We start from the raw sequence: 22,927 nt of genomic DNA on the forward strand, positions 1-22,927 counted from the left end.
AACATCACCCGGTACCCCAACAACACAATACGCAGAGGCAAAAGTCTTACCCACCCTATACTTCTGGGGCACATTATGAATGCAGAGATACGCCAAGGCTGTCTGTACAACACCAGGTGTCTTCACAGACTTCTCAAACCCATAAGCAGGGCCCAAACTATCAACATCTCAAAACCCCCAGGTCTACCCACTAATGCTGAGCAGCAGTTCATCTCTAAAACCTTCTGCACAGTCCCCTCTTTGGCTGTTTCCCTGGGAGCACACCAGCTCGATACCCCTGTGCTTCCGCTGAACTCCCCATGGAGGAAAGTCAGGATGTCTTTGCTGAAGTGATCTGTTCTATCTTGCAAACACCCCCGTTGGGTTAGTCCCTGTACCTTTCTTGATGGTTACCTCTCATTTTGTTAAGGTGAATAAAAAATGGCCCGTGACTTCAAAATAGAGTATTAAGCTGCAGAGTAGAGACACTGTGCTTGCTATCTGGAAATATCCATAAGTGAAAGAAATCCTGTAAAGCAACTCTCTATTATTTTAATAGACTTTCCTTGCTAACTGCAGTCTCTGCAGATTTACAGACCAATCTGGCAGCAGCTCCAGTGACAGCACTGCTGCACAACAATAATTACCATTCCCAAGGCAGGAAATGCTCACTAATACGTAAACAACTCACTGTCATTAAAAATATGTACATTTCATGTGAGGATGGAGACATTTCTTTTTGCCCTTCTCTTCACACACCAAACAGCAAAGAAACCTTCACCCCAAACCAAGGCGGAGCATTACCAGGCAGACCTGCATAGGAACCCTGTGCAGCACCCAGCTCTGCTGGCAGATGCCACCAGGGAGCTGAGGAGCTTTCGGCATGCACTTTGGGAGCACCCCTCAGACTTTTTAATTACTCACTATAAGAAAAGCCCAAATTTGAACTAAGAAGCAACACTTCAATAAAATCTCTTAAGAAGCAAGACAGCTCAATCACTTAATCTTCATCAAAACTTTCTCATCTGCAGAAACGGTGTAGAAATGAAAACGCACAATAAGGAGTTTTACCAGCCCCAAACCAAAGAGATCCCAAAAGATATTACAGTATGTGTCTGCAGCAGGAAAACTGTAATGTATCTCTATTTAGAATATGCATGTGTGCCTATTTGCTCTAGATGCATGTATAATCATCCCTGCTATAAATTAGAAAACAGATGAAGGATTAAACATCAATTGCCTGTCCTCCTACACTTCCCATCTCCCTGCCAGGGCCTGAGCAACAGAAGGCATGGTGGCAGTGGTTGGAAACAGACTCTGAAATTGGAGTGAGAGAGGAAAATAAGCATTTTCCTTCTGCAGCAGAAGGAGAACCTATAGGAACCACTCGTGTTTCACTCTCAACAAATACACCCTTATTCTAAAATTACAAAACGCTTACGGCTTTAACAAGGATCTTAAAATGCAGCATAAATAAGGATCACTTGAATTTGCAGTTGTAACTATTAAATTTGACAATGGAAGCAGCACTGTTACGCAAAGAGTTGCTTTAATACTAGTGAAGCATCCTACATATTGTAACTATTTCTGAGAGACTAGGAGAGTTTTACACAAGTGTAACCTTTGCTAGCTTCACCATCTGGGAGTGCACAGACAGCACTTAGCTCCCTTGGCTTTTTTCCAGGAGACTTACAGTAAGTCTGTGGTATGCTTTTCTCTTAACAATGAATTGAGAGGTTTATTTTATTTTTGATTGTGGCTTAAAATAGCCCACCATCAAAATAATATTAAGGAGATTGGATCTCCAGACAGCAATAGCATCTTTTATGAGACCAACTGATAGAGCTGAAACTTTGCCCAGTATTTCCACCCAGGTACGTACACATTTCTTCAGAAATGAGTAAATGCAGAAAACTCAGAACTACAGATAAACAAAGATGAAAAGTCAGAAAGAAACAGCCTGCTGACAGAACATGGGATAGGTCAGAAAGAGGCAAGAGAAGCGGGTCAGAAGCTTGTGAGATAACAAGAGAAAGGATGCTCTAGAAAAGAAGAGGGCGGAGCTGGAGAGAGAGAGGTATAATTACAAGCCACGCCATAAAGCTATTACGCATATCTTGAGATATCCCTCCTATTATGCATATGTGTATCTCTACCATTATCCATTATGCATATCCAGGAGAGCTGCAACAAGTTCAATTTCTCAAGTTCATATTTATACTGCTTTTTCCCCCCTCTCTCTTTTTTTGTTTGTTTGTTTTTCAGAATAACTAGAGAATCGAGGACGGGAAGAAAGTGGGAAGATACGAGAGATGCTTTCCTGCTAAAAACAGAGAGTTCCAGTCCTTTACCAACTGTCTGCAGGAAAGCGTCTGGGTGTTAATGGCTCTTCAGAGTCACCCACACAGTTCCTGTGATAGCTCTACTGCTCTGGACTGAGTCTGTTGCATTCAGAGCATATGTAGGTTTCAGGGATTCCTACAACTCTATTCCCTAAACATTTAATGTGAACATATGCTGTTCTGACCCAGCGTGGTTTCACAATTGCTTTTCATCCACTGGCAGTTTGTTCCTTGTGAAAACTTTGGTAAGGCTGATGGCTTTTCTGAGGACTCAAGGAGCAGGGGCAAATGAAGAATGTGGTTTGGGGGTAATGGAAAAATGTATTTAAAGGTTTGGTCTTCTGATTCTGGCTGAAAAATACTCACTGATCCATCATGGTTACAGAATAGATTGGTAAATAAAAGGAAAGAACAACTAATGATAACTTCAGTTCCAGGTGTTTTATACACAGGCACAGCTTGTTTAGAGAAGCAACCAGAGTGCTAAGCTGATGAAGCAGAGCACTCCCTACAGACGAGCACCCGAGCTGCAAACCACCACCTCACTGGTGTGCGTGATGTCCACTGGTTTTGTGGAGGAAGGCGTCTTGGTCTGTGGGTTGGGCCTCAGAAGCATGGCAAGGTCTGAGGAATCAAAGTGCGATAACCTTGTCCCGAAAACTCCACTGTACAGGTCAAACAGACAACACGGTCATGCTGGACATCACAGATTGAAAGCTGCCAGAGAAAAACAATAACAATATTGGCTCTCTTCCGACATAATTCTCCTCTTTTACGCTCTGATTCACCACACAATTAATTAAAAGGATCAAAGGTCATGGGTGTACTTCATGAATTACGCTTCTCCATCACACTAGATGATCTGTCCAGCTGGAAAGTAGAGCAATGTGGCTTTCCTATCTCAACGGGTACTCAAAGTGTGTCAGCACTTTTAGATAAAGATATAATTAGAAGTTTTCTGTTTGTTGAAAAACAGACAGTGGCTTATTTCAAGTGATCAACTTGGCAGGAAGGGACAAAGTGAAGTAACAGGCAAAAGAAAACAAAACACTTTGAAGGTCTCCAAGACTTACAGCCTGTGGGATATGCTCTGAATGCATAAAGGCTTTTGATTACAATGAATTTGCTTTCTTTAAAATAAAAATGCCTAAAATGGCCTTCTTGAAGGCAACAGAACAATTTCCTTTTGGAAAATATGTCACAGGTCACTGCCCATACACACAGATGAAACCTACACTCTCAGCTATGGTACATGTTCCCTAGCTGCTACCACCAGGTAAGGCAGATGCTCACACACAAAGTCAGCATTTGTAATAGTGAAACACTAACAATGGTCCTAGATTTCAATCATGTGTCAGCTTTCTTATTTCCAAATTTCTAGACCCAATTTCTATTCTGAGTTGACTAGGAGGAAACATATTTCCCTACGTACCTTGTCAGACTACTTGGCAGTTTAGTGGCCACATTTCACTCTTCGGTAACAGGAACTGGACCCATGAAACATGTAGAAAGAGAAGGACAGAAGTCAGCTTTGCAGTCACATCACCCCTCCGTACATGATGGGGTTCTGAAGACATCCTACCATCCACATGAAGAGACTGTGAGAAGCCAATGCTTTCTGCAGTGCATCCCTTCTCTCCTCAGCTGAAGAGCACAGATGCGGTTTCCCATTCCACAACTATGTTACCACTGGTTCCCTTGCCCACAAAAATTAACAGAACTGCTGCAAAATTAAAGCTTTTGTAACTCTCCATCCCACAGGGCTGCAGGTGAACAAACATAGGAGAAAGGGGTACATTTCCTACAAGCCATCTAAAGCAGATCAAGTCTTGTGGAAAGGGTATCCACAAAGCTATCTGTGTAAATTCAACACCGTTTAGGTGTTGAACTTAGTGATATGGTTTAGTGGAGGACTTGTTAGTGTTAGGTCAGAGGTTGGACTCTTGAGGTCTCTTCCAACCTAGACAATTCTGTGATTCTGTGATCTGGAAGTGTATTACATATTTCTTACATCTGAGGTTTTTTGTTCAGATTTCATGCTGTTTCTTAAAACAACAGGTTAAAACTCATTTGACATAAGTCTGCAATCACATTTCCTCCCATATCCCCAAAGGTTGACTTTCTGCATAGCTAAATTCAGGCAGCTTACCAGGTTTATTTTCTATTTGATTTACAACCAAGTTTGCTGAAGAATATTGCGTAAGCTCTTATCTATAGATAGTGTTTGCTTCACTGTTTCACATGTAAGAGAGTAATAGCTCATGAAGATGCTCTAGCAGCAGTGTTCCCAAACAAGCTTACTTCACGCCTGCTGTATGAAAACTCCACCGTGTTTTTCAATTCCCTGAAATAACACTGCCCCCATCTCTGCCTACACAAACATCCTTTTAATTCCGGTTAAGATGAGCTCTCCTGCAAAATGCAACGTTACCTCCATACATGACTTATACTCCTCACCCTGCTGCGTGACATGCCACTGCCGGTGCTAGGTGCTTTTGTACAGCAAGTGCCTCTCAGCCGAGAGCAAACCCTGCCTGCTCCATGCTGCTTGCTAGTATGACTTTCACTGGAGATATTTTGGTTCCTTCAGGTCTTGTTAAAACCCTCACACAGGAAATACTTTTCAAACCCCATTCTCATTTTAAAAGTCAAGACCCTCTTGCCATTCCTCCAGACAGAGCTATTTGTTGAACGATTCTTTCTGACTATTCTATTCGCTACTCATGCACCTTTGTGGCATCAGCCTTACAGCCTGCCTGTAACAATGCTTTACTGCTCACTGGTGCAGTAAGTTTATTTTATTTTTTATAAAGTATTTTCCTAGTGGCACTCCTGCAAGGCTGGGGAGAGCGGTGTAGAAGCTCACAGCTCTGTGACACTGCCAGAGGCTGGGGTCTCAACAGCACATCCAGTAAGAGAACAGAACAGGATAGCTATTTGCATATATTTCTTTTGCATTTTGTTTCAGGAATGCAGGCTAAAATATTGCATAAGAACAGAAAGATGAAGACTAAGATGCTACAGAGCATGGGAAAAGCTCTTATTTTAGGATTCCATAAAGTAAACACATTCATCCTCAAACAAAAAAAAATTGCTTTCTGTTGTACTTAACTACGGACTACTAAAACAAAGACTTGTCAGCCTACCCCTAGAAGAGCTTTTAAGAAGGAATTTCCTTCCAATGCAGAATATCTACACACCGCTTTTCAGTACAATTTGTGCTGCCATTTTCAATTTCTACTGCAGTCTCCATGGAAGGGCCTTCTCCCACAGGTTGGACTGTCATTCTAAATGGAAACACACTTGGGAGGATTTTTCAGGGCAGCTCAGTTTGTGCCCCCTAATTGCACCCTGCTTGCAGCTGCAGACTCGCTATTCCCAGTGGAACTGTGAGAAATGCCAGGTTAATGCAGGAATGAACCCAGCCATAGCAGAGTAATTCCCTCAATGCCCAGTAGAGTCATCTGCCAAGCAGCAGAGCATGAGATGTTTTATCTTCCTTAAAATACATTAAAAAGCCTCCGGGTTTTCATGACACCTACCTCTAACAATAGTTTCACCAACTGATCCGAGGCCTCTGGGCACTCTGACACAGAAGGCCCTGACCTGTCACAAGCCTTTCACCACTGTATGTCCTCACACAATGAGCTCTGTCTATATAACTCTAAGTTACAGAGAGGCATCATCTTTTATCACTGTTTACAGCCTGTGATAGGGGTTTCTATTCCTGTTAAACATTTCCCCTGATACTAAAATATTTAGCCTACCTTCAGCATGCTCTCTCCTGGTTTCATAAGGCTTGCTTTCTATTCCTTCTCTTCCAACTCCTCTGCATTTCCTAATTACTTTTTCCATAGTCATTATTTCTCCTTTTAAGCTTTGCCCATAATTAAGGATGAACACTATTCTCAACAGTGTTTTAAATGCAGACTTCTACAGAGGCAATTTATTTTCCACTATTGCATCCCACTTCCCTTGTATGCTAACATTTTCTTTGGCTTTTTGACTATACCCTGAGCAACTATTTTTGGTAGCTCCCTAGAAGGATTCTAAAAGGGCTAATTTTAAAATGCATACCCGTGTAACTAGTTCAAATCAGCTTTGCCAACCACCACTGTATTTCTCCAAGATTACACCCACCTAGTTACTCACCTAGTCTTTCCAAATTCTATAGGAAATACAGCAAAGTTTCAAAAGATGAAAGAACAAAACCTTTCCCTTCAATTATCTGTTGGTTTTGTTTCTTTATTTAACGCCCCTCATTTATTTACACGATAGCCTCAAGAGGTGTGCTTGCAGTAGAGGAGGGTGTGCAGTACCAACACCACGTACCAAACTTCTGTAAGCAACCGCAAGAGAAGCAGCATGCCTTATGCTTGTCATTAAACTAAGTGTAAACAAGGCAGTCTGGCACAATCTCTCCAAATACCAAATTGACTAAGTCTACCTGGTGATTGGATTAACACTACAGCATTTTGTTGCAGATTGCAGCATCGTCTCTCCCACCCCTCCTACTTTTTGCAAACATTTGAACTGATGATGAGGGGACTGACACCTGAGGCCAACTAAGCACCAAATTAATACTCCTTTTTAGCTCACTTGGTGACTCTGCTCCCACTTTGCATTCCTTCGGGGAGCTGGATGTGCAGGTTACAGCTTGAACCAGGCCATCCTTCCAGTGGGGCCTGCATCCCTCTGCTCTTCCCAGGACCTAGGACAGCCACCACCACCAGGGCTTCCCCACCTAACACCACCATACACATGCTGGTGGGGGAGGGAACTTGATGGGAAGACAAGGGGAAGCCTCAACTCACTGCAACGTAGAGACTGAGCAAAACTGCACGTCTCTAATCTGCTGTTTAAGAAAGCAATGAGCTCAGTCTTTATGCCTCACTCCTCTCCAGAACTCACTCTATAGGCCTCATGTAGCATCTGACTCTGAGATTAGCCACACTTATTTTCAATTTGTCCAGCAAACGAGCAAGATGTGAACAAGACGCCTTTCTGCCTGCTTCCACAGCTTCCTCATACTTCATCCTTTGAGTCCCCCGGAAACTGGGACAAGCCCCAGCAGTGGCAGCGCCGACAACCCCACTGCTCCCAGAGGCCACCACCTGCCCCAGACAGCACCCAAGCTTTGAATGCGACCAGTTGTTAGCAAGTGATGTAGCATTGAAAGACATCCATCTCAGGTTGCACTTTGCGTTTCACACAGCAAAAAGATGATCTTTGTCCCCAGAGCACCTCATTGTTTGTGCTCTGCTGCCCTTACATGCAACAGAAGCATTTTCCATTCCTTTTGTGAAGAGCCCTACCTCTCTCCTACCCCAGCCGGGTTGCTAACACCTCAAACCAGCCTCTCAAGAGAAGTCAGCTTAGCACTAAAAGGAAAAACACACACCCCAATGGGAAAAAATTCCCCAGGTAATTCACTTCATGCAAAGTAAAAGTCTCTTAATAAAAGCTTTATTTATTTATTTTTATGTAGACAAGGGACCAAACAAACAAAACCAACACAGAAAAGCGATTCGGTCAGCAGCAATAACATACTAGCAAATAATAGTATTCTAACATAAACCTTTGGGTCTACAAAGCTCCAAAGAGCAACTTGCAGTGTATGTATAAGTTGCTTCTTGCCCGTGCTTAAGCATACACAGCTACCTGAAAGGATTATGCTCCTTTTATGTTTTCACTTCCATCCTCTTGGTTTCAGATTTCTAAATTACACTGAGCAACAAAGAGTAGAAAGTGCCAACTATGACAGTTCATTTCTCTCTTGCCACTGTCTTTTTTCAAAGACAACCAGCTGAGCAGGAAGACAATTGCCAGCCCCTCCACAGAAGCCCTTCGGGTGCTCCACAGAGCTAGCTGGTGATGTAGGCATCAGGCACTTCTCTCGAACCCAGCAAGAATGGGATTACAGTTAATCACATTAGCCTATAACTTTTTTTTTTCTCTAAAGGCAGGATTACAGCCAGAGATAGAGAACTTCCCACATTCCTGCATGCCAGCTGCATTCTTCCCGACTTCATTTGATTAACAGCTAATAGAATTACAATCCACAGACCTGGGTTTTAGGGGATTATGCCAGAGGGGTTGCTGAAGGCGCTCGCTTGGCTGTAATTCCCAGCTTTGCACTACTGGAGAGGGACAGAGAGACCTTAAAATGACATTGAGAAGTACACTGGAGGGAGCCCCAGCCTAAAGAAGTGGCCCTATGTATTTTCTTATCTACCATATTTCCTGATAACGCTGGGCTAGAGCACGTGTGCCTGATTTAAAGTTCTTGCCTTCAGAAGATGTAGGAGAATAGTTGAAAAACACGTTTTTGTAGGAAGGGAGGGAAGATGGGAGGAAAATATATTCTGCAGATATTCTGAAATTGCTCATTTCAGAACAACTCAGAAAGCTCTGATGTATGTGATGATTTAAGCAACAATATTCATTGGAGTTAGCTTTAAGATCAGTATTTCTTATTTCTGAACACCCACCTATCTGAATTGAAAGGTATACTCCATCCTCAGAAGCACCAAATACACTGAGCAGGTTTCAACCTACAGCTCTTTAAATTTCTGAAGGAAAACTTTTTTTAAAAGTTTGAACTAAAATCCAATGAGGAAGTCCCTGGAAAGAAATGGAGGGGGGGGAGGGGGAGAAGACAATTTCCTTTTTCAATCAAGACACCTACAAATAAGCGAAGCATAGAGAAACAAAAACCTAGTTTGAACTGTGTTGTAGATTCAGCTTTAGCACAAAAATTCAACGTTCACACCTGAAACAAAGATATTTAAAATAGATTTGGGTAAAACAAACAAACAAAAAACACCCTCTAAAATTCTGTTTCAAAAAAAAAAAAACAAAAGCACCAGAAACCACACATACTTATAAGCAGTAATTTAAGGAACTCAGTTGTACTGCACAGACTTCTGCAAAGCATCACATACTGCTGAACAAATAAACAAAAACCTAAGACCTGCACTCTAAATGCCAGGGAGCTTGCACAGAAGCTGAGCCAGGGTATTAATGGGGTCTGAGGGCAAGGGGTGCACTAAACCCCTTGCACATCTCCTAAAACCAACAAAGATGCAAGGAAATGTGCACCCTTGAGCACCTCCATGCTGCTCAGCAAACCTGGCATGTGCAGGCAGCTGGGATGTGACAGATTGAACAGGGTGGCTCTCGCCTTGCAACAATTTGCAAACTGCACTCACGGGACAGGGCTTGGCTCCTGGTGACAGCCCTGGGGCCTGCAGCCATGTCAGGAACATGTTTCCCAAACAGATACTGCAGGAAGTCTTGCTTCTCTCTATTGGACTCACAGCTTCTCATTTTCTCCTCCTCATGACCAACCAAAAAGGAAAAAAGTCCACAACCAAGGGGAAAAAAAACACAACAACAAACTTCCCTCAAAATGGCGGGGTGGTGGGGGGGGGAGGGGGGGGGGTTAAATAATGATAACCATCATCATTTCATTCATTATCATTGCCACTTTGGGAAACTCACTGATCTCTCAAACTGCATCCTCCAAAACCTAACAAAAAGCCTCCCTACTCAGAGCAGCAATACCCACACCGTTTTCTCAGCCTTCCAAGTGCCGGGCAGCTTGCAGCACAAGGGATCCTATTTCACCCCAGAGAAGGTGTATCAAGTGTTTCACAGCTGGGTAAAGGCTGAAGCTGCCATTTCTGGAAGACCCGACAGATCCCAGCCAGCAGCATGTCTGTCTGCACAGTGACCTGCTATAGCTGAGGGCACTGAGACCTCAGGAGAACACAGGGGTAACATTTCTTCCCCTTAGACTATTCCACAAAACAGAGCAGTGTCCCAGACAGGAGTTGGAGATGCGTCCTGCATCCTGCTGCAGACTTCACCAGGGACCAGACCATTAGTTCTGCTTGGTAGAAATTTTGTGACATTCCAGCCATGCACTGTGCACCATCTGTTTCTAAGGAGGCCTCTGACATGTACCTAAAGACAGACAAACAACACTTAGTCTCAATGAATCAATGTTGGCAAAAATAAATAAATAAATAAAAGAGCTTGCTTGGCTGGAATTGGATTTCTTGCACCTTTCTGCAGGAAGCTCGGAGAGCACAAATTATAACGGGCCATAAAGGACAGAACAAACTGGGAAATTCGGAAAGGCTCATGGGAGGAGCAAGATTTAAAAGAGACCTCATCTCTGTCAGTACCTTTGTGTAAAGGAGCAGAGGCACAGGCAGGACAGTGTAAAAGTAGCCTAGCTGCAGGACCAGCAGTTTAATAGAAGAATTTAACTGGAAAGACTTTGTAAACAGAGCTATGACTACAAGAGGATCCTTAGACAACCTTGGAGACCTCTAATGCGAGTCCAGGACACTGCCATAAGATTTCTGAAGCAGTGGTATTCAGGACTTCAGAACATGGTCCATAAAACCACTGTGGACTAACACACAAATAGCAGTTTGCTCTTCTACTTCAAAGCACACAGATGCTGCCCCCTCTCCAAACTAATTGCTTACGATGCAAAAACAGAGCAGCAAAAGATGCAATCAAAGCTCAGCCTGTTTCTTCTCTTATTAGAAGAGAATCCCACATGGAAAGCATACACAAATGTATGTTTCCCACTCCTTCCCCAACCCTCTCTCCCTGAAAAGCAAGGCCCATCTACCTGCACCAGCTCATATCAGTGTGCTATCACAACCACAAGCCACGCTGAAGACAGAGCCTGAATGGCATCAGAAACAGTCAGCCAGGATTAAACATCCTATGGTAGCAGTTCAAAAATAAATTGTGGGTAAGGGGAAAAAAAAAAAAAAAAAAAAAAAGATTGATAGCGATTATCCACCTCAGCCACAGTGACCATCAGGACCCGGGGTCTGCTTCCATGAGAAGAAAGTGTGCGGAGCCAACAGGATCTGACAGCATTCCTCCTCCAGCACAGGAGATGCCCAGCGAAGTTAATAACAACCTGACACTATCAGGAGTGAACCGATGGGACAGCCTCATCCTGATCTCTCTGCACCAGGGGAGAAAGAGGTTAGTGCAACTGCTGCTTCCCCGTGGAGGACCAGGCCCGTTCGCTCCCTGCCTGTCTCAGAGATGGCAACCATCTGGGAGGAGCACCACCACAGCCATCAAGACTGTGAGGTGTTAATGCGACCTTTGGTATTAAAGGAAAGAAAGATGAAGAAATTAAATGAAGCTGAACACAAGTCATAGTAACAGATGATCAAATATGAATCCCATAAGAGGAGAACTGCCACCCTGCCTCATGCCAGAGCTGCACCCCTGCCACAGCAACACTGGTTAATAACCCTTTTATGTTTTATTTTTTATTTGTGGTGTGTGTGTGTGGGGGGAGGAGGGTTGTTTGTTTTGAATCAGCATGAGTGTGGAGCAGTACACAGGGTCCATATTTTGGTTTTCCCCAGCTACACCTTGCCAACACCTACCCTCCTGCTCAGAGCCTCTCTCCAACCTCCTGCATTCACCAGCGTCGCCTGCCCCCTCCAACCATCAGCATGTTTGGCAGGATACAACAGACACCTCCTGCTGGAGGGGGAACCATGCAAGAAGGCCATGGGTGAAACCAGCAACACCACTGCCACGGACATGCTGGCCTCCCTCTTGCGTTCTTCAAGCTCTTTAATTCCTATGCAGTAAAAATCCCACCCCACGCCTGTTGGGTTTGGATTGCAGGGGTTGGACACAAGCTGGGACTTCTCCACTATGTCCAACAGTTTTGTAGGCTGAATACTTGAAACCAAAACCCTTTCTGCTCCACCTAATGAGGGGGCAGGGAAAACTCTGGGGACAGTGCCACGTACTGCATATAGCCATCCCAAACCTAAACCCTACTTGGTGAATGTAACTGGCCAAATGGGAACCAAGTGTTACACATCATCTTCCTCCTCCTGCTTCACTGGGAGGAAAAAAGGTCCTTAGAGAGTTAAGAAATAATAAAAAGCACAGTTAACGCTGAGTTGCCCAGCACAATGTCTTGCATTTTAGAGCAGCAAGTTCAATCACGAGTCATATTCAGGATTCGGCTCAACGAAGAACTGACCAACCTGTCCTTAAACCCACAAACCATATTTCTTCCTCATGTAATACACGGGCCCTGTCACAGGGATGAGCTGTGCTTTGCAGCTCTGCTTCCCTTCAAGGTTAACGCAAGCATGTTTCATTTGATCACACTCACGGGCTGGAAGAGGTTCACCCTCGGGGGCACAGCCCTGTCAGGTTTCCTTATAGCACGTACCTTCCTGAACAACGCAGCTGTATCAGACAGAAAAGAGCCAAGCCAGAGCACTCACCGATCACTAACAGAGCCTGGTGAAATTGGGCAAACCAAAACTGCCCGGGAAGACACAGATGCCCTCCCATTTTGGGAGCTGGGACCAAGCTCAAGCGAGCTCCTCAGACAGCAGCGGTCCTCAGCCCCTGGGGCCAACAGCACGAAACACAGCACAGAGGGATGGATTTCCTACTTGTCTCTTTAGGAATCATGTGCATGCAATTTAGACAACATTAAAAACACCAGAGCACATGATTTACCCTTTCCCCCTGCCCTCCCTCCCAACTAGTTCGAAGAAACCAGAGACCACATAGGAAAAGCCAAGCACAGAAAGGCAGGAAAAATTGTGTCGTCCAAGCACGCAACTTCAAACTCAGGACTCATTTTCCACATTCGTAACTCCCCCCCCCCTTGCCAGAGCTTATCCTCACTGCCTCAGTTTCTTCATCTGAAGCAGCAGGACGATTTGCACATGTATATTCTTCTCCGGGGCTGTTCTGAAGTTATTATTTGCAAGACACTTGGCAGATTAGAGCCATTACATAAATATTAAATGTTATGGTATCAGCTCTTACACAAGGAGAGGGATTTCTGAAGCTCTTACAACTACCATGAGGTTTCTGTAGGCTGATTCATACAGGCCCAGGCTTAATACACGTTGCCAAATTCCTATTTAAAGTTAAGATTATATTATGCATAAAAGAATAATTCGTTCACAGGAAGAGTGTTCAGGCCTCTTTAGGTACACATATGGGATTTGAATTTTTAGCTCATCCATCAGGTCCCTATTCAGTCCTGTCTTCTGAACTACAGAAAAAAATAAGGAACATGATTTTATCCAGATATAGGGGGGAAAGTAAACAGTATTTTTAAAAGTTTAAAAAGGAAAGTAATTCATTATTTCTGTGTATTCAACCTGAGGAAAAAGGCAAAGAGAACAAGACAAAAAAGGTATTCCTTTTTCCGGGCACGCTATCCCCCTGAAATCTGTACCAAGCAGAACACACACAAGAAACCTGTTTACAGGCAGGGGATGAGTCATGCTCCCAGCTGACGGTTCGAAAGACTGGCTCCCAGAAAGGAGAACATAACTTGCAATTCACAGGAGCCAAATGCTGCTATTAGCAGGCGATGGGCATCAGGATAAGGGATCGGGAGCTGCAAGTCCTCCGCTATCCGCTGCCCAACTCCGGACAAGCAGTTTCTGTGCCTTGGTTTATCCCACCTCACAGACGTGGGGAGCTTTCACCTACCTCAGAGGGTTACTGCAAGGCTCAGCATTTGTATAAACAGCTCAGTCTAGACAGAAGGTGGAAGGTACTTCAGGGGGAAAACTACTTCTTTGTTATTTTAACCCTGAAAATCAACAAGTTTGGGCTTGATTGTGCCAACCTAAAATTTCTGACGACCGAAAGTGGATGGAAATGATTTTATTAAAAATCCTTCACTCAATCCCTGCGTACATTCATTTCTTATAAGCTAAGTAACACAGCGTGAGAAAATATGATGCAACATCAGCCTTACCAAAGAACCAATACTTGGAGTGGAAAAAAAATAATCCATAAGCTTCCCTTCTCCATCCCACCCTTTGCCTTTTTCATTTTAAGCTTAAATTATTGCTGTAACAACGTGCCTCTGGAATAACACTGTCGAAGGACACGGTGGTCATACTTCACCTACAACTCCACATCCATTACGGGCCAGCAGTCACCACACCACAGAGCAGATGTAATTGCTACTGCAGGCCTGCAGAGCAGAGAAACCACAGCGTTGCAAGCCTTCTGAAATGTAACGTTATGGAAAAAAGAGCCTGGACTTTGTGGCTCATCAAACTAAAGGCACCGCTGGGATACTAAATTGATTTTATAAAGCCAAGATGCATACATACCGCAAAGGCCTAGTTTCTAGCTACCTATTATGACTTGGAACTGCACAGATATCTAGAGCGGCATTTAGAAATTAAAAAAAGCAAAACAAGCCCTTGCATAAAGTCACAGACAACATATGAGCCTGTTTCCACATTTCCCTTAAATATCCTATTAAGTGCATTTAATGGTACCTTTTGATACTAGTCTCCAAAGAGATGATAGGAAGGTAAGAGTAGGGAGAAGAGAAGAAAGCATGTGATACTGGAAAATCTAGCTATGATCCCACCCCCAGGACTCATTATTTAGAAAAGCAATTGCAGCACTAAATTATGGACCACCAGAAACGCACATCCACATTCAATACAAGTGGAAAATGACTCAGGCTTTGTTTTTCTATCACAAAATGTTATTCAGTTGCAGTTTCTTTGCAACTTCACCAGAATAAGGCTATTTCTTCGTCAATTACAAACTCAGGATCAGATTTGTGTAAGTGCTATCTGTAGCCCAGGTAATTCAGCCAGGAGAGGAAGGCTCTGCTCCACCCTACTGATGTTCAAAGCAGGAACAGGACAGATAGAGAAAAAGGTGAAAAAAATGATGTTATGGGCAAAGTTCAGGCAGGCAAACACTACCCAAGCCGTTCAATGCTATGTCCTCCAGCTCTGCTGCTGCCTCTACTGGGCCGGCTACATTTGGAGTTTAGCACTGGGGCTGATGGCAGCTTAGCAGAAACCACAGGAAAGAGGTCACAGCATGCTAAAGCCAAGCAGAGAGAGGAACTACAGAAGTTTTCCTCCTGGTAACAGGGCAATCCAAGCAGATGCTCAGAAAGCAGCTCGAGGTGCAGATCAGAGGAGGCCTTCAGCCTTGGAGCACAGATGCTTTGGAGGACAGGGAGGCAACGAGCAAATGCAGTGTCAGGCAGGACTCCCCCCACACAAATAAATCACTGAACTCTTCAGAGAGCAGCAAATCTCCTTACCCCTCTGGATTAAAGGCAGACTTAAAGGAATGTTTGTTAACAGACTGCTCACTCCCTGGGTCATTCCCAATGCATGTTAGCTAACCACATTCAGCGGAGTTATGTCAGGGATGTCCTTGATTTAAAAAATAAATACATAAATAAAAAGTGTTTCTAAACAAATTGATACCTCTAAGGACAATCAAAAAGCTGACTAGACGTGGGACAACTCATTTCATTTCTATGGGGTTTGTTGACTGCCTGCAGTATCTTTTTGAAACATCTACTTGCCTTTTGCTATTCTGTAGATCAAGAATTGAAATTCAGGGTCTCAGGTCTTCCACGGGAGTAACAGGACAGATGTTTTGGGAGGCAATTTTCAGTCTGCTCACTACAGAAAGCTGATTCCCTATGGGATTCCCACTGAAATTTCAGGAAGCAATGATATTTTATGCCAGCATTGACTATGTTTTTGAAGATTTCATTTGCCTGCCTACATGCTTTGCATAATAATTATCACACTGAAAGAGGGGAAGCTAATAATAAAAATTAAATGCTAATTTACATTTCACTGCATAACACCACAGAGATAACTTATTTTTTAAATTACCTACTTAAAATATATGACATGGATGAGCAATATTGCAAAAATATCTATTACAAAAAAAGCTCAGTATGAGCAAAGATAGAAAAAGGGAAGGACCAGTGCTTGTTCCAGGGGGACAAGTCTGATGAACAGGCATGTAACACAGATGCTAAGGAGAAGAAAAAAAGAATACGGTGGGCTTCTTTGTCACTGTCTAAGGTGGTAAGAAATCCCTGTCCTCAGGAACCAAAGAAACAAGAGAAAGTCCCTGAAAATATATATATATATTTAGTGGACTTGGACTGCTTTAGTCCAGCACAGGAACCAGCTCTAACCCCAAAACACATTCTCCAGCTTGGATGAAACAGACATGAGGGAGCTCCAGTATCATCAGCACACTGACACGCTTTTACAACTAAAGAACATGAACACAGCAAACGCCGTCCCGAGCCAAGGCATCCAGGTGATCTGTTCTCCGAGCCAAAATTTCCTCCCAAAGACAGCAAGACATGCACTGGCCACAGAGCATAAATCCAGCAACTCCATCCCTGCTGTGCACAGCCCATGACACCAGTAAAGACTCAATAAAGGCAGCACAAAGTCTCTCCAGGGCTAAATCTCCATCTTCCAAGCCTACTGCAAACCTCTCTTTAACTTCAAGGAATAAAAAAAACTCAGAGCCCGGAGCTATCACTGCCAACAAACTAGTAAAACACGAATTAAACTGCTGCCCTTCGCATGTCACCAGCTGCTGGTGAGGACGCCAAGCCTGCCCCTGACATTCTTGCAAGTGCTCATTTGTACTGCACTGAGAGGCAAGCACTGCTCTGGTAGTTTCCTTAATACAGATTCTAACACAATGCTAAGTAATGGTATAAAAGTACTTCCTCCCCTGAATCCCTCTGAGCAAACAAACTTAAGAATATGTATAATAGTAATTTGACCTTCCTGTTTCTTTTTTTCCTTTATTTTCTCCATATAATTCAAATGCATTCCAAAAGGAAAACAGGTATTTTCAATATATACCACCAAGTGAATCTTGCAATTATCTTCAGACAGCCTGGTAACAGCTTGAGGGGGGGAGTGCTGGGAAAAAAAAAAAAAAGTCAAATTTGACAAAACCCAATTTTGTCCTTATTTCCTTCTTTTTCTTTGTGCATTATGTCTGTTGCATTGCTTCATCTTTGGATGACAACATAATTTTGGTAGCACTGTTTTCTTCTTAGCTACAGCGCAGTGAGCATTTTGACATCTTCTGGTTACAACCAAGCCCCATTTTGGAAGTGCAGAGGGATGTTTCTGGGAGCAGCCTAGTAGCACTTCCACAAGCTCTTCTCTTCCCTTAAGGCAGCAGTACCCCCCTTGAGCTCTGCTCCATGCAAGTCAGTTACTGCAGCCAGGACTGCACTGGGAGGGGATGAGATAAAAAAAAGAAAAACAAACAGAGCAAAAGGCTAATCTCTTTTCACAGAGATAACAGTAGGAACAACGAAGGACAGTAACTTTTTTATGCCTTCCAATTAACCAAACTGCTCAAAGCTCAGAAGAGGTATTTGAAAGTGAGCCTGGCACATCCTCCTTTCACTATCACCAGAGCTGGCTACCTTGTCTCCAAACACTCCCCCCCGAACTGCAGGTTTCAGCTACAGGGTCTCCCCTGGCCTTCCCCTTCCAGCATCCTCATTTTCCTTCCCCGGCAGTCCCGGGCAGAGGCTGCCGGTAGCGGTGGATGCGCAGACCTGGGAGCCGGAGAGCCTCCCTGCCGCTCCGTCACCAACCTGCAATTACAGCTGCTTGCTGAAAGCCACAGCACCTCACGTAAGCTAAAAATAGCAGCACTTACTTGCTTTGGTAAAGAACTGCTTTTTAAGGGACTATTATAGTAGCGGAACAATCAGAGCTTACTTTTAAACGTTTCAACTTATAGTTCCTAGGGAATTCGCTCAGCAGCATATTCAATTCCTTAATAATCTGAGGAGAACAATCCAATCTGAAATTCTTTAAAACTCCCTTCCTATTTCAGCGTCCCCGATGATGCAGCAACTCATATCAACCTTTTAAATAAAGCTAGCAATTGCTCATTAGCAACACACAGCCTTCTCTGTAGTGTTTGCGGCAGCTTTGCTGGGAATTCACGGATGCCCAAAGAGACGGTATGGCAAAAGAGCTGGTAGCTTGGAAGAGCTCCTTTGGTGGGACTTCAGCAAGCTGCCAGGTAGGAGTGATGTGAACGGCACAGTCAGGACTTGGAGACGGCAGCCGGGAGACATCAAATACTCGGCCCTGCTCCCAGCATCACCAAAGCAGCAATGTGTGCTGGTACAGGAGTCAAGTGCAAGGACGTGCCTTGCCTCCGCAGCCGCTGCCCTTGCCAGCGGGACGAGGAGCTGCATCCAAACGAGCGCTGCCCTTCGCCTGCAGACAGTGCTTGAGGTGCACCCACGTCGCTTGCGCTCAGGGCTACCACCGGTCCCAGCTGGGCACCCTCCGAAGCAAACAGCATGGCACTGATCACAGCAAGGAGCTGCTGGGGAAGCCCGCTTTTAGGATTATTTCCATCAGTTCAGAGCTCGCGTCCCTCACGCCTTCCCCCAAGCTGGGGGCACTTTGTGAAGAAGCAGCCGGCCACCCGTGTGACTTACATCTTGCTGGGTGCACACGGATTTGCCCGCAGACCCCATCCCAGCCCTTGTGGCGTGCAGGCAGCACCCACACGAGCCGAGCTCCCTGCCCACAGCCCCTCCGCTCCCCAGCCCCGGCAGGGCTCCGGCCTCACCCCCTCCTCCTTGGGGGGGCACCAACGCCTTTAGGGGGGGACAGGGCACCGCGGATGCCCCCCCACTGCCCCCAAACGGGCTCCCCTTGCCCTCGGGCTCCGTGCAGGCCTGGAGGGGGGGAGGACAGGGGGTGCTGAGGGCAGGGCAGGGCGGAGCAGGGCGCTGCCGGCCGCCCCCCACCTGCCCGCCGGCGCCGTACTCACTCGGCGTAGCCCGTGGTCCAGGGCAGGCGGCGGGTGTCCTTGCTGAGGATGAGGATGGGCCGGGCGATGTGGTCGGCGGAGCACTCCACCTCGTCCGGGGACAGCCCCAGGAACTCGGGTCTGCCGTAGGGGAAGCGCAAGGGCAGCTCGGAGCCGCCGCCGCCGCCGCCTCCCCCGCCGTGCTCGCCGCCCGCGCTGCCAGCCATGATGCCGCCCATGAAATTGGCCACGGCGGACTTGACCCGGGTGAGCATAGTACCCCGGGAGCCCCCCCCCGCCACGGGGGAGCCCCCGCCGCAACCCCGCACCGGGGAGGGGGGGCTCCGGGCCGAGCCGCGCCGCGGAGCCGAGCCGCGCCGAGCCGCGCCGAGCCGAGCCGGGTGCCGCAGGCTCAGGGGCGGCGGGGCGGCGGGCTCATGGCAGCGGCAGGTTTCCCCCTCCCGGCTGGACTCAGCCCGGTGGCGGCGGCTGCTGAGTCATGTGATGGCGAGGCTGGGTTCGCCACGGCGCTTCCTGCTCCTCCTGCGGCACCGCCGGAGCTCCCGGCCGGCCCCCGGCCCCCGGCAGGTGCGCGGCGGGCGGGGCCGGGCCGAGCGGGGCCGCCCACGCCGGGGCCGCCCCCGGGCAGAGCCACCTGGGGGCCGCGGGGCCCCGCTCCCCCCCGCTAACCCCGAGGGGTCGCTCCGGGCCCCGGGAGCCGCGGTGGGTGCAGCGGGAGGATGCCGGGGCCGAGGGGCGAGCCCGGGTGCCCGCAGGGTGGGGGACGGGGAAGTTTTGTCTGCTGGCCCGCAGCCAAGGCGGTGGAGGGGGCACAGGGCTGGGGGTGCCGGGCTGTAAGTCACCAGGAGGCAGCGACCCGTGGGGCGGAATCCAGTTAATCGGGACAATTCCCACCCCAGGTTAAACACTGAAGCAGGTATACACCCGGATTTCGGAGGAAGTGGTTATTTTTCACATCTCTTATTTAACCTGGATTGGTAGAGGTATTTTGGGGAACAGTAAACCTCTCCTAGGTTTATCAACTACTTGATATTAATAACTAACCGCTTGATAACAACGTAAGGACACCTTGTAACTCTGCCATTCATGCATTTCTGTTTGTTTTGCTTTGTTTCCTGGTTATGTTGCAGAGGTCATAACTTTAAAGAAAATAAAAAAGAAAAAAAAAAGAAAAGAAAAAAGAGAGAAATAAAAGGATTGTTAAATATATATATATATATATATATTTTTTTTTTTTTTTTTCCAGGGGTCCTTTGTCTGAGTGCTGTAACAGGCAGCAGTTCATCCAATCCACACGTGACAGAGGAAGGCAAGTCTGAGGTGACCAGGGCTGACCCCAAACCCCTGGTTACTCTATTCAGTGGTCCGTACGGTATTTGATTTGCCCAGTTCAGTTCACTGCTGGCCCCATCCACCTGAGGATAATCCCTCTCCTCTCCTTTTTCAGCTAGATGGCCAATGTTCTTCCTCGAGCAGCAATCCAGTGCCACTTGCCTCACTACTGCCATAACAGCCTGCTGTCTGAGGAAGACAGGAGTGAGAAGAGGGACATGAGCAGAACTTGACATGTATCCTGAAGAGGCTCATTTTTTCTGTGTAAAAGTCGAGCTCCTCACAGGTTATCACATACACTCTTGGAGAGGCTGTGCCAGCTGACTGAATTTTGCAGTATATCTGACACACGGCTTCAAAAAATACCATTGACAAGAACTCAGAGAGGATGAGTGTTTGTCCTCCTGCCCCACTTGTGGTCACCATTCTGCACAAAACGTGAGGGAGAAATGTAAGAGAGTATGTATAGACTTGTTAGAATTTAAATGATCGTCTCTGCAAGATGAGAAGGAAAAGCTCAGATCAGACATATGGGGAGACAGCTTAACAGCTCGCCATTCAGAACAAATCTGTGCGCTATTTGAAATTCTGGGGTTGTTTGCCTCTGACACAAGAACGCTATGCAGATAAAACAGCTATGATGTGACCTTTCCATAATGAAATGTATAGAGATGCTTTGATTTCAGTTCTCTTTGAGGAAAGAGGATCGTGTTGTTCACTTCTGAGTCAAAGGTGAAGCCCCACTTCTCAAAGGAAGTCAGGCCTGGCAGATCTGAGCAAGTTCTTCAAATCGCTCAGCCTGAGGTCCATCAGGTCCAAGCCAGACATCTTTTGTGGTGGGCAGACCTTGAAATGTCTGGGTATTCAATTCACATCAAATTTTCAGGCTAAATTCTCAATGTCACTATTTGAAAACTGACTCTCTCTTTCTGCTATCCCATGACTAATGCAAAGAAAAGATGACAGGTTTGATTTTTTTTTTTTAATACAAACGTATTTGTGAAATTGAGATAAATATAATTTTCTCTCTGAATGGCTAACCACGTCATGGAGCTAGAGACACATTCACACGCAGCACTTTGAGGGATCTGCACTGTATTATGTCACCTTGCCATGCATTATAATCAACATTTGACAAATTCAACAGCATTTTACTCACGATGAAAAAAAAAATATTATGCAGAGAATGCTCAAGATCTTTACAGAATAATAGAATAATTCTGATTGGAAAGGGCTTCTAATGATCATGTGCTCCAACTTCTTTGTCAAAGAAGGGCCAACTTTAAAATTATATCCCATTGTCCAGAATCTTGTCCAGTTGAGTTTTCTGTGTAACCAAGGTTGCAGATACCACGGCTTTTCTGGGCACTTTTTAAAGAACTGTAACAAAGTTCACTTTAAAAAATTGAAAAGTTTGCAGGATCCATGTGGCTCCGAGGACTTTGGCTCTGTCTTTTGGGTATATGGGATGCTTGAGCAGAGGGCATATTGTGTGGAGTGGTTGGACCAGTGAATGTGCTTTGAGTCAACATGTTTCCACATTTTCTGATGAAAATAAATGTCTGGGACAGGCCCTTCTTTGTTTCTATTACAGAATATGCAACTCCTGTCTCATAAAAGGCACCAGACTATGCAAGCCATTGGATATATTCGTGTTTCCTAAAGGATTATGGAATTTATTTTATAATTTATTAATTAATAAAAATATATATTTATTTCAGTGTGATTCTTGTACTTGCCTGTACATTGTTTATACCTCACCTTGCTTGCCTGTTTTAGTCTTCGTTTGCTGTGCTTTTTATACTCTGAGTGAAAGCAATGGGAAAACTCACAAGAACTCCCAAAGCAGTAGGTCTAATGTGGGGTGAAAGGAGCATTTCTGCTGGCATGAACTTCTGCACTGTTTTTAGTACTGAGTATGTACAGAATATCGACAGGTGTGAACTCTGTTACTGGCTTAATTCTGAGAGTATGTCAGAATAGGTATCTGGCATTATGGTGATGAAACTATCAGCAGGGTTAAAAAATAAATAAAGGAAGAATTGTTTGTTTTTCTCAGTTAATCCCCCAAAAGAAAAGCACTTGGAGCCTTATTGTTGCACATGACTCTGCTTAGGAAGATCACCACATCATGTGGTGATCAATGAACTTATTCTTACCTTTTCAGAAGTACAGTACAATCTTTAATAGGCATGAGGAAGCTCTTCATCTCTGAAGAAAGGCCCTTCAGAGGCACAGTGCCTGAAGCATCACAGAGATGTGGAGGGGAAAATGCCTCTTGTTAAGACATCAGTGCTACTCCCTGCAGTGCCCGATCTCCCCTGCATGCCCTTAGCTACCCCCAGTGTTTCTAGGCTCATCAGAGCTGACAAGATCAAAGCCACTGGTGCTCTTGCCAGTTTGCAAGCAAGAGCACCAAGTATATTAAAAAATAAACAGCGATACTCGCAGTGATGTATTTCCTCTGTTGTATCTGATTTCTACTTCATTCCTGAGTAAGTATTTATTTCACGCATGGTATTTCCTTATGAGAGATTTCCAAGGCTGAAGTTCAAAGGGAGCATCTCCTGCAGAACATGGGCAGTGCCACGATCCCAAGG

At 45.4% G+C, this 22,927-nt stretch overlaps 1 protein-coding gene and 1 long non-coding RNA gene across 4 annotated transcripts in view; one reads left to right on the forward strand and one right to left on the reverse strand.

The window, feature by feature from the left end:
* Positions 1 to 19,552, reverse strand: part of PPM1H (protein phosphatase, Mg2+/Mn2+ dependent 1H) — a 138,099-nt gene extending 118,547 nt beyond the window's left edge. The window contains exon 1 of the mRNA XM_038173265.2: positions 18,996 to 19,552. Within this exon, the coding sequence (XP_038029193.1) occupies positions 18,996 to 19,249 (254 nt within the window). The 5' untranslated portion in view covers positions 19,250 to 19,552. The remainder of the gene's footprint in view (positions 1 to 18,995) is intronic.
* On the forward strand, positions 19,102 to 22,042 carry LOC106014352 (uncharacterized). 3 transcript variants are annotated; one of them, XR_011807367.1, is made up of 3 exons: positions 19,102 to 19,241; positions 20,242 to 20,358; positions 20,443 to 22,042. It is a non-coding gene; the product is annotated as an uncharacterized lncRNA (long non-coding RNA). The 3 variants fall into 3 exon arrangements; XR_011807368.1 differs by having other exon boundaries at positions 20,242 to 20,304; positions 20,447 to 22,042; XR_011807370.1 differs by lacking the exon at positions 19,102 to 19,241 and adding an exon at positions 19,709 to 19,911 and having other exon boundaries at positions 20,242 to 20,304; positions 20,447 to 22,042.
* The last annotated feature ends 885 nt before the right edge of the window (positions 22,043 to 22,927 follow it).

The sequence above is a fragment of the Anas platyrhynchos genome, chromosome 1 (assembly GCF_047663525.1).
Source record: "Anas platyrhynchos isolate ZD024472 breed Pekin duck chromosome 1, IASCAAS_PekinDuck_T2T, whole genome shotgun sequence".
In the NCBI taxonomy this organism is placed as follows: domain Eukaryota; kingdom Metazoa; phylum Chordata; class Aves; order Anseriformes; family Anatidae; genus Anas; species Anas platyrhynchos.